At 44.4% G+C, this 12,560-nt stretch overlaps 1 protein-coding gene across 3 annotated transcripts in view; it reads left to right on the forward strand.

Annotated features, from left to right (window-relative positions):
* Positions 1 to 12,560, forward strand: part of grin2bb (glutamate receptor, ionotropic, N-methyl D-aspartate 2B, genome duplicate b) — a 103,584-nt gene that overhangs the window by 9,122 nt on the left and 81,902 nt on the right. For 2 of the 3 annotated variants that reach the window (XM_030094025.1, XM_030094026.1), the window contains exon 1: positions 7,496 to 7,780. In XM_030094025.1, coding sequence (XP_029949885.1) covers positions 7,586 to 7,780 — 195 coding nt within the window. In that variant the 5' untranslated portion in view covers positions 7,496 to 7,585. Of the gene's footprint in view, positions 1 to 7,096; positions 7,781 to 12,560 lie in introns of those variants that run through there. The other variant, XM_030094024.1, reaches the window with a different exon arrangement.

Genomic DNA, 12,560 nt, shown 5'->3' on the forward strand with positions numbered 1-12,560 from the left:
CAACAAATGTCGCACGGCTCGTTCTGACAAATCACAACCGGCGTCACTCCCCAGATGATGCCGTCTCTCACCTCCTTTTTTTCCCTGTTTCTTGTTGGTGTTCAGCAAACATTTGGACATAAACTCACCAGCTGTATCTGTATGCCCGACTCAGAGAGACGACCTGCGAGTCACAAGCTGCTTCTCTCATCTCTTTGCTGGTTTTATTGACATTTTGAATGAACTCCTTTAATCCTTCAAGGATGCAAACTTTATTTTGAAGTACACCTCAGATGTTTAGCCGTTTTAGGAATGTACACAGACACAATATGTCCTGATGGGATTCGTATACGTCTTAAAACTATCCAGTCTCACAACTTCTGTCATGTCTTGGTGAATAAAACTAGAAGAAATGCAATCTTTTCATGACTTTTTTGTGCTATAGAGTTCAGAGACTTGAGTGTGAAGCCAAAGTTAAACAACAAGCAGAGTAAAAACATTAATTTTGAGCTGTTTTATTTTTTTTTGCCATATGTCAAGTATAAGTCCAGTAGTTACTCTCCTGTTTTGATTTTGTCCAACTCTTGGGGGAAATATGTTGTTCCTTAGTTGTATTTTTCTGCTGACAGTACACGTTTCACGGTGGCTAATATTGATGCTGTGCAGAGAAGTGTATCGTATCACGACCAAAATGGTGAAGTGAAAGACAGAATCCGCCCGTGGAGCTCGCCGGATCCACTCAGTTGAGTCATAATTTTCTGCGACTTTGTCAGCAGGAGCACATGCAGCCATCTGAGCCCACAGTGAAAACAATAAAAGTCTTGTTTGCTCTCTTTTGTTGCATGCAGATGTCGCATAGATTTGAATACTGCTTGATTGTGGTGGTTTCTGTCGATTGAGATGTGTGAGGGGTCCTCCAGACGGCGCTGTTTTAGCAGTCTGATAAGTTTATCTGTTTGCCAGCAGTGCCTTCAGAACAGAAATAACTGTAGTTAAGCCAGTAATCGAACTGTTGTTCAAGTCCCATTATGTGCAGTGAAAAAAAAAAAAAAAACTTGTTCCAACATTTTACCTGCTTGGTTCTGTTAGTAGTTAGCAGCATTAGCATGTAGCAGCGCAGCGGTCACACTGCGCGGCGTCAGTGAGACATTTTTCATGGTTATTTCAGGAATTTCTCTCACTATACAACAGATTTTGAGCCGCCATCGCCACACTTGCCTGCCTCTCACCTGAAACGGGCCACAGTCTGTCTGGTTTAACAGCCTGAACGCAGCTGCTGATATGCTGCTGCGCCGTTCGGGGAAAGTGCAGCCGAGGTGTGATGTTTTAAAAATGTCCTTCAGCTGGAAGGATGCTGAATACAAACAGCGCTCTGCATTTCACCCTGAGATTATTCTGAAGCGCTCCAGTGGCAGCGCCTTTGCTTTGTCGCTTGTTTACGAGTGATTCACGTTGGGGGGAGAACAGATGTAAATAGTAAACACACTTCGTAGATGGACAAGAAAACCAGTTGCCCAGTTTCCGCCAGTTTCCGCCGGCGGGGAGGGTTTTGAATTATTGATGATTCGGTGGAGTTTTGACAGTAACTAGAAATGTGAAACCTGTAGCTGCTTCTGTCCGGGGGGGGGGGGGGGATCCAGACCTGCAAATGAAACAAAAACACTCCAAAAAGGTTTTGAGTCTATTTCGAGGTTGTCGGGTCGTCCGGCTTGCATCAACTGGAGCAGCGCTTGTTGTTAAAATGCCATTTATACATGAAAGTGCAGTGCTTCATCTGATTTGTTATCATTAATAAATCATGTGCGATGCAGTGTGCGCTTGAGTGGAGATGACAAAAGTACCACTCTCACCTGTAACTGACCACCCACTGAATGTAAATGAGCTCCTTAATAGATATGCCTGTCAGCTTATGTTATCCACAACGCCTTTCAGCCGCTGTACAGCACAGCCCCCCCCCCCTGCATCGAGTCTCCAGGGATATAGCAGAGCCCGATAATGATGGCCTACGTGTGTTTTAAGTAGTGTGGCAGGTTCAGTTTTAATGTGTCAGACTGCCGCTTCCAGCCTCTGCAGTATATCCTCTATAGTCTGTAATCCGCCGCAATATGCACGAAACGCTCGAGTTCCACAGATCACTGTGGAAACCGAGGAGCGGCGGCTTGATCAAGATCCAGTGTTCAGGGCTCGATTGATTGTGGTGAATCCACATCGGCACATTGGAAGTCTTCCAGTGTGTGAAGACACGCGTCTGGAGCAGCTCTGGTTATTCAGTCTGCGGTTTGTGCCATTTGACAGACTCCTGTGATCAATACTCTGTAAATGTTACAAACCACATGCCTGATGTCTCAGTCTTTTTGGCGTGGCCCAGCTCAACCTCGTTGTTTTTCACTCATACAGTGTTTTTTTTGTTGTTTTTTTTCACTGTTTTTCAGAATTTCCAAAGTGCTTTAAATTGCTTGTCACATTTACACATTGACAATGGCCAACACAAACATAAACCTATTTCAACATGGTATGATGCACAGTGTGACTTCACTGGTGCAAGCGAGGTCGCACTTGTTTGTGGAGTGTGTGTAGACAATTAGGCGGCTCGGATGTGTGAACGCATGGGCCCTAAGTGTGGTTGACCTGGAGTCACAGTGATGCCATTTAAACTGCTCACTCAGTGTTCACGCGTGTGCCGTCAGGACACGGCGTGCATGGTTAAGCCACGGCTGCGGGGGAAATTGCTGGATGCAAGAAATGCAGACAAGTAGGTGTTTACTGCCACTTATCCATGTTTGTGCCTTGCCTCTTCTCAGCATAAGTTGTCGTAATTGCTGTGTGAGAGCATCTAATGGGCGCATGAGAGCACACGAATTTATATGTCAACCAGGATTCCTTTACAAAGTGTTTTAGTGTATTATGATCTAAGTAAATCATCCTTGGCACGTTTCGTTTAAAACATATTAATTGGGTGCGTTGATGGCGGTGGGGATGTGGTGTGAAGGTGCGATTAGTCCAAATGTCACAGCGGCTCCTGCTCCTCTCCATCATCTTATTTCTGTTTATTTGCCTGTGGTCCTCGCAAAAGCATTCATTTTTAATGTGAGGTGCGCTAAAAGGCAGAGCGCCAGATCATCTCTATCTGCAGAGGTGCACCAACTTACCTTGTGTGTATGTGTGTGTGTGTGTGTGTGCATGGCTGCCCCCCCCCCCCCAAACAAACCTTATTTTACGTTACAAGGCTTTCAGGAGCCTCGGCACCTCGATACTCGCCAGCTCAGATAAAAGTAAATTGTGTATTATTAAGCGAGGGCACGCGCCGCATGTAGTATACTGCATGAATTGCTGCGAGTTGTGTGTATCTTCCTGTCCATCAGGGTGTTATATGGAGGCATATTTGAATTGTTACTATGGAAACGGAGCACTGCTGTTCTACAGCCACACATATCCGGATGAGTCTCAGTGTCTCTCTCTGCGCTCCCCCGTCTGCTGCCACACTTCTTGCATGATTCTAAAGAGATTTTTTTTCTCCCGGTTTTCCTCTGCTGCCCTCTCTGAGCTCCCGCACTGACCCATTTGCAGGCCTTCGATCCATTTTTTTTTTTTATTTTTAAAGTTCAGCGGATTGAGACGGTTTCTTTCTTCTTTTCTTAAATATAACCCCCCCTTCCCTTTTTTATATTCCTTTAACCTCCTCACCACCCTCTGCTGCTCTTTCATCATCTTGTGCTAATCATGTCTTCTTTTCATCTTTACTTCTTCAGCTGCGTTGCTCCTCTACACCTCTCTCCTTCACTCTCTCCCTCCGCCCCGCGCTGGCTTTCTTATTGCTGTTCCTTCCTCCACCTCCATCTCTTTTGTGTATGTCTCTATTTATTCTCTCTCTCACCCCGCTCTTCTCTCTCCTCTCCTCTTCTCTCTGCTGCCTTCCTCCCACTCGCTTCCTCCTCTTCCTCCTCGCGCTCTCTCTCTTTCTCTCTCTCTCTCTCTCTCTCTCTCTCTCACTTGATGTCCTCGTGGACAATCCAGCTCGTTTACAATTAGCATGTGCACCTGCAATTAAGCCTGACAAACCTCTGATAATTAGACCTTTTAGGCAAACTGTTTTTTCTCATGCGAAGATCACTTTCCCTCCTCTTCAGATTCTCTTCCACTCGGTTTGGCCTTTCCTCTCCACGATCGCCCTGTTTCACAGATTCTCTCACTTTCGGTTTTCTTGTCAGATTTCTGCTCTCCTCGCTGCTGTGTGTTTTATTTTTTTTCCTGGCCTTTTCAGTGTTTTTTGGAGAGGGCATTGAATGGTTGAGCGCCACAACATGAAAGCTGCTCAATAAATAAAACATTAAGAAAAGGTGTTGAGTGAGACAAGAAGAGGAACAAGCCTTTTGGTCTACACTTCCATTGTTCGTCTCATAAAGTGCTTCTCGGGCATTAATTTAGAATATTGAGAAGGAATACTCATTAAGATTCGTCTTTATCTATGCCTGAAAAAAAAAAAAAGAAGTAAATTGTCCACTTAAATGCGCGATCACTGAGCTGCCACTATTTTCACATCAGGCTATGACTAATTGTGTTTCTTCCTGCCTGTCACCTCCCTCTGCTTACATCTTTCACTCCGCCTCTCTCTTTCTTTCCCTTCGCCCCCTACCTTCATCATTTCTCGGCTGTACTCTGGCTCTGCTGATCTTTGTGCGTCTGCTAATAGAGGAGCAGTAAATAATAGCAATAATAGTAAATAACAGGTCTGCTGTTGACTTCAAAGACCGGCACGGGGATCTCGGAGGGTTGGAGGGAGCGCCTGGGCAGAGCGGGTCGGGAGGGTAAAGGGGAGGAAAAAAACAATAAAAGTGTGTGTGGGAGAGAGGGAGAGACAAAAAAAAAAAGGAAAGAATGGAGGGAGAGACTCAGTGAAGCTCAGTCTGAGTGTCTAATGGTCACTTAGCCGGGCAAGTAGTCCATGAAGCTGTGAGGCCGTCAATCTGTCAAAAACACACACACACACACACACACACACACACACACACACACACACACACACACAGACACACACACTCATGCTGGCTCTGTCTTTGATGTGTGCCACAGGGTTCCTCAGAGGAAGTTGCATCGCAGTATAATGGATGTGGCGTTGTCACTTGATGCTTGATGAGAACTCGGAGGCCTCTCTCTCTCTCTGTCTCTCTCTCTCTGTCTGTCTCTCTCTCTCTCTCTCTCTCTGTGTTAAGTTTGATACCCAGCTATGTGGGTCACTTAGTTTGGTTTGGCACTTAAGGTGCCTGAGTCATCTTGTATGTTCGGACTCAGACCATTAAATTGTGTTTTATTTGCTGTATTCATCACTTTGAGTACCGGAGTGCAGAGTGTTATTACAGAATATAGTTCACACTAATAACCCGGTTTAACCAGATGACAAGCAACACTTCAAATAACGGAACAAAAAAGCAACAGATCATATTTATATCACGTGTGCTATGCATCTAAAATGCATGGACACATTTTTAATATATTTCTTCCGTCAAAGAGTCATTTTACAACCATCCGTTTTTTGTTCTTTTGTTTTTTTTTTTTTATGAAAAAAATAGGTGCACTTTTTTCTCTCCATTTATAGAAATTTTGGTTTTTGTTCATTTGTAAATTCTAATTTCTAAATTGCCCTCAAACATTACCACATTATAAGTGGATGTGATTACTAGAGGATGGTTTGAGCTTCGCCAAGGCGTGTGATTGAAATGCTTTTGGAGTGGGTGTTCGAGTGGGGTCTTGCACAGTTGAAATAAGGTGTCAGTTCTTTTTCCACAGACTCCAAATTTGACACTATAAATGTATATTGATCATATATTTAACTTATGATTGATGTAGTGTTTTCAAGCACTGGAAATGTCGTGTTGTTCCTTCTCAAAGTTGAACCTTCTGGGGGTTTCAGCAGGAATCCTGTTCCCGTGGCAGATTTTAATGTTGTTAATCCACTGATATGAAACAAGAGCTGACAATAGATTACTGTGAGACAGGTTCATTTTCACGCTATTGATCCAAAATCGGTCCGCGTGCGAGCGCGTCAGCACCCGACCGTCCTGAAACACGAGCCGCTCCCATCTGATTTACTGTTCGCCGTTCCAAACACAGCGGACTGAGATGGAGTCAACAACACCCCTGAAGGCGTCCTGTGGCTTCTGGCGCTGAGAGCACAGCGGTCCACTAAGCTGCCAGCTGAAGCTGCTGTGGATCGAACATGTTCTGGCAAATTCCCCAGCAACACCCTTCAGCCTGCTCATAGTTTGTGCGTCCCTCTGACGCTGTGGACAGACGTCCCCTGCTGCTGCTCCTGACGTTCTGACGTCCTGGTTATCTGAGGCGCCGCATCCCGTTTACTTCGGCTTGTCAGGCCATGTTGGAGTTTCAATGGTCCGTCCAGCTTTACTCAAACATCCTGAAACCACAGGAACCCACTGTTTACCATGTAAAGTTTCCTTGATTTTGAGATGAACTGATTGACGTCATACTCGTAATGTTTTGCCTCATTAATTGATACTCAAGACAGAGAAAACTTTGACATGTTGTAATGAAGACTATTTTGTGTTCTTCACACATCGTGTCCTCAGTGGAGAACAGGAAAAGACCTCTGGCAGCTGGCAGACGCCTTATTAAACAGACAGATTAAGATTCTACCTCTAAGGAGCTGAACTCCTATTAAACACACACACTCCACACCTGACCTGAAGTAACAATTCCTTATGATTTGAATGATTTAATTTTCCTCATTATATTTTTAATTCTATTAATTTCACAAATACAAACTTGAGCTGCTAGTTTCTTTGCTTTTTGTTTTGTAAACACTGAAAATATGGTCTGTTCTGCTTTTGATTCTCTGCGGTGACCAGAGGTCAAAGTTCACAGTCAGCATCGGCTCATTTCTGTCCCTCTGCAGCGTCCTTTAAAACCTTGTCACAGTGTTTTTTTGTCTCATATTTAAACACGTTTGGACAGACATGAAGCCGAGCTTCACCGGAGAACCCGGTAAAAACAGCCTTCAGGTTGTCCTTCTAGTTGAGTTCTCATTTCCATTGTTCCACATAATTTCCCAGGCATCTTGGATTTATGGTTTTCTTTTTGTTTCTCTCGTCTTTCCCTCCAGGGACGGCATTTACACTCCTCCACGATGCTTGTCAGCCTCCGCCCTCTCTCCCACCTTCAGGACAAGCACTCGGCCTCCCCTCCCTCCTCGCCCCGCGCTCCTCCTCCGGACCAGCCGCCCCACCACTGCCTCCCCCAGCCTCGGCTGGCCTTGCCCGTCCTCCCGTTGTCCCTCTCTCTGCTCCTGCTCTCTGTACTGCTGGTGCCGGTCTGCGAGTCCCGCAGGGGAGGCGGTCCGGGCACAGGCCCCGGAGGTGCCCCGGGGGGGCAAGGAGGCCAGAGGGGAGGCAACACGCAGAGGGGTGCTGTCATCCCTCCCCAGTACTCCCCCGGCTCCCCGGCGCTGCCGCCCATCAATCCGAAACTGATCAGCTCGCTCAGCATTGCCGTCATCCTCGTGGGCAACTCTAGTGATGTAGCCCTCGGGGCTGGACTCGAGAAAGAGGACTTCCTTCACATCCCTTATCCCCCCAAAGTCGAGGTGGTCTTGATGAATGAGACCGACCCGAAGAGTATAATCAATAGGATCTGTGCACAAATGACCAGAAACTCGCTGCAAGGCGTCGTGTTCGGCGACGACACGGACCAGGAGGCCATCGCTCAGATCCTGGACTTCATTTCTGCGCAGACACACCTCCCCATCCTGGGCATCAGAGGAGGCTCCTCCATGGTCATGGCTGCCAAGGTAAGATAAGGTTCACTTCGTTTAAAACACGATGAACGTCAACGCTGCAGCCGTTATTTCACCACACAATCACAAGTGAAATATTGGATTTGATTTTGATTGTTATTGTTGTGGCTTATTTTAAAATTCTTTTCATGAGTGTTTAATTGTTGTGAGACTTCAGCTCAACTACATCTGTCTTAATCAGAATTGCTTTACAGACCAAAAAAAACAAACTTTTTAGTTTTAAAATTAATCAACTTTGCAAATCAATCTCAAGTCTCCAGATGATATGATTCAGGTTTTTTCCTCCCCTCACTCTCTTTAATATGCAACGCCACCAGACATGTACCGCTCAGTAGTTATTCAGAGCGAGCCTCGCTGCTGATTGATTGTGCTTTTAATTGACCCCCTGTCTGAGCCAGACGTCATCCTGAAGCTCCCCACGGTGTGAAACAAAAGAGTACGTAACGAGTCAAAAACCGTCTCAGTGGGACGGAGGTAGCGGAGATCTGGCATAAATCAGGCAGCACATGATGCCATGACGGGGGAAAAGCTTTGAGACGTGTCTGACAGGACAATTACCACAACGGGCTGTCTGTTAAGACGTAAAGCAGATTCTCTACTGTTGACTTTTTTTTTTTTTTTTTTTTTTTTTTTTTTTGGGTTAGGATGATTACATTTCAAAATATTACAGGCTTAATTTAGTCTCATTGAACATATTTCTGTTGTTTCGAGTGTCCGTTCTCCGACTTATCGCCTTCAGGAAAGTTTTTTCTTCAAGTTGTTATCATGATGCTCTATTTCAGTTTCATGTCTTTAACAGAGAACAAAAAGAAATCCTCATCTTGTAATATAGGCACAAACACACCAAATGAAAACATGTCAGATGAAAATAAGACTGTAGCTGTATGTTTTGTTCAATACAACAGCCAGAGTGCACAAAATATTTAAGTACCATCATCAATATTTCTTGTTTGTAATATTAGGCAGTGCTAGCTATTTTTTGACGTAGTATTCTGGTATTTTGTTCAGGAATACTTACATTCTCTGTGATTATAAATATGGATGAATTAATTAATTTTCTGTTATTGGTCTGTCCCAGCTGTCTCATTGGTCTAATAATGTTAAACTTCTGTTATTTTCATGAGAAAGTATCACGAGTCAGGTGAAGAATAAAAGTAAAACTATGAGAGGAGAAATGAAAATGTAGATGAGTTTAACTGGCAGTGTGTTAGGTCTTGACCCTCAGTGTGGAGGGATTCAACAAAAAACCGTCACGTCTTGATGACTTACTGTGTTGACCCCTGTAAACAAAAAAGGAGCAACAAATAGACTATTATCGTCATCCATCACACTTGTCACAAAAATCTTCACAATATTGTGCTGTGGAGTGTCTGGTGATTCCCACCTGTGATTAAGACACGACGCAATATTTTTGGTTTATTTCATGGTGTCCTTTATTGGTCTGCATTCGTCTGCTCTCGCCTTTCGAGCTTGTTTGAACAGGTTTGAACTCACTTGATCACCGTGAATTAAACCAAACGATTAAGATCACGCTGGAGCAGCATTTCAGTCGGGACGCCTCTCATGCTGCCATCATGAGTTAATCAGGATCAATGAGGGCCTCCTCCATGAGTGAACAGGAGCTTAGAGAAATAGTAACCCTACAGAATACATCAGCTTTAGGCAGATTTTATACGACAGTGTTTAAACTGAAAATGCATCTTTTTTTTTGGTACTTTCAATTCAGGAAAGTTTTGTGTTTACACAGCAATGTCTTGACAATGAGATCAGTTTATATAAAAATGGCAGCAACACCGCAGAGGGTATAGTTTTCATGTCAGAGCTGCGGGTGACCCTTGACTGTAAAACTGCCTCGTCCCAGGAGAGTATGGACCGGGTGTCACTCTTCAGGCCGCCATTGTTGTTATGATCTACTTGTCCATGTGCAGAAGAACTATATACTCCAGCCTTGGCGTGCACGCGCAGTTGCCACATCTCAGAAAAGGTGCATTTTCCCTCGTTTACATGGAGATGAAGTTGGAGCATTTTTGAAAAGTTCCACTTTGGGAACCGTTTTCAAACATTTGTTTCTCAGAGACTCTGAGCCTCACGGACACAGACACCCAAAGCACAATGAAGCAGCAGGGTGATGCAGCTTGTGAAGCAGGGCACAGAGACAGCAGCTTTACTGCTCTTCAACTGTTTTCAGTCATGAGTTACTAATAGCATTACTGACTTCATAACAGCGATCAGTCACTGACTCCTTCCTGTGAAAAGTTACAGTAACGATTTATTCATTTCACTAAATATTACAGGACAACAGCCACTCGTATGGCAGGTTTTTTTATACCTGGCAGTCGCTTCAAAAATCACTTAGATCACTGAATGAACTTGAGGAAGCATTTCCAAGCAGAGAGAGCTGCTCCAGTGTCCTTGTAATAAAAGCAAAAAGATAAATAAATTCAGAGATATTGAAGGTGTGTGTCAAGTTCAGAGACATTTATTTAAAAAACACACACACATTCAGGGTCTCTTCTTCTTCATCTGTGAGTGACTTTTGCATTAAAAAAAAATGTTCCAGAGGAATACCAGTACAGAATGAGAAGAACAATGAAGTGAGGATACTGTGGAGCTGAAGAGGGAGGGAACCGAATAAACAAGTGAGGGAGGAGTGAAGGTTATGAAATAGCACAACTCGTGTGGGAGTCAAGAGGACGAGGAGTTCGGTCAACATATAATTACCACATTTTAGAGCTGACAGCGAGACAGAGGCCACCAGCCGAGAGAGAGTGAAGCTAAAGAGAGCAGATAAGAGTGTCAGAGACATGTAAAACAGCTGGATGAGTGCATGTGGCACACCAGAGAAGTGTGTGTGCGTGTGTGTGTGTGTTCGTTCGTATTTGAGGAGGATGAAACTGCATTAAACATCGTCACGATCCGAACTGAAATCTCTACTTTTTTTCTTCCCATTTTTGGTGATTACCAGGATTACCAGTCACTTGGCTCATTCTCTTTAAACCTTATTCTTTCCTCTGCGACGCACGCACACACACACACACACACACACACACACACACACACACACACACACACACACACACACACACACACACACACACACACACACACACGCACAGTGAACGGAGTGAATGCTGTTGGCATGGCAACAACTTGCTTATATATTACTCTCTGCATACTGTATAAAATGCAGCAGCGGAGGGAGAGACAGACTGAGAGGTGGAGGGAAAAAAAATCATTTATTTTGACTTTGACACCAACAGGGAGAGAAAAGGTCACGGTCGTGAAAAGATGAGTAAATACATCAATACTTAAAAACAGGTAGAAACACAGGAAGACGCTCATAACCGGGGTGAGGAGAGCGAGAGGCGAGTATTAAAAGGCGATTTGTTGTGTCAACTGGATATTTTTTTTACGTTTCTGCAGCTGTAAACCGCAAGTTTTTATCAATAGCAATTTATGGTCACATGTTAGCACCTGTCATGTGTTTCTTTAATGGTTTTCAGACTTTTTCAAACATAATCAAGTGATTAATTTCAATGATAAATCAATACTTTGTCTGTAGAACCTCTTCTTGGAGGAACAGACAGGATCAAGAATGATCAGATTACTCAAACACTGGAGCGTCCAACAGCTGATTGCTGCTTCTTGAATGTCAGGAGTTTTGGCCGGCTGTCGCTCGTTCCTACCAGTGCTGCAGTCCCACATACCTCCTGTCAAACAACTACTTCAAACCACAGCGCGGCTTTCTGGTTGGAGTCGTACGTCATGTGGTCTGAACGTTCAGGCATTGAAAACAAAAGGGGCCGACAGAGCGGAGGACGATGCCAGAGTCTCCAGTGAGTGGACAGACTTTATACATTTGAAGGAGAAGAGTAAATTTTCACTTTCAAGCTACTTTTTGCACAATGATTTAACATTTTTTTTGACATCATGACTTACATCTGTTCTTTTTTTTTTTTTGGGAATACTTCACATATCCACAACAGTACGAGCCATGTCAACGGTAAACTGAAATGAAAGCACAGAAAGGATGTACATTGGGTGTTTTAACTCATGATAGATGTAGACATGATTTTAAAGAAACATGAGGTATTAGCTATCAAATATTTTGCGTCATGGGATTAGCATCGTCTCAGCATACAGCGATATGCTAGAATAGTCATCCTGGTGATCATCACTGACAGAGATATCGTAGATGTAGGCTAGATGTTTTTATTTTTTTAGGTAAAATTATACCCAAGTAACTCCAAGTAAGGTAGCTGTCCCTCCTCTCCGACCTTTCTCTGCCTCCATCGTGTTTTCCCTCCTTCGTCTCTCTTTGGGAGCTCTGCTCTGATTGATCTTCGAAACTTTCAATTCAGAATGGGATTGATCAGCGGGTCTCTCAATGCGATTGACAAGATTATTACCCAGAGGATCAGAGATGCGGGGGGAAGCCGGCTGCCCGGACGGGAGTCTGGCTGGTGGCTACGTGGCTAACAGCGGTGGGGGGGAAGTGGGATGCCGTGTGTCTGGAGCCCCTGTCCGGTGAAGATGTGGGAGACGTCGACATATTCAGATTCATGATGACGGGTCTGACGCTGATCGGATTATGCACCGGACCGTGCTTCTGGCAATCGAAGATGCCCAACAGTTGGCAGCATTGATCAACAAGGGGCTGAAAGCAGCGACTAACTGCTGCGCCGAAGTCAGTCGCAAGATGGAGAGTTTTGTTCAGAAACTGAACCATGAGGTGGATTGCCTCTGAGAATGGGTTAATTTCTCCTCTGGCTAG

Source organism: Salarias fasciatus, chromosome 6, assembly GCF_902148845.1.
Source record: "Salarias fasciatus chromosome 6, fSalaFa1.1, whole genome shotgun sequence".
NCBI lineage: Eukaryota > Metazoa > Chordata > Actinopteri > Blenniiformes > Blenniidae > Salarias > Salarias fasciatus.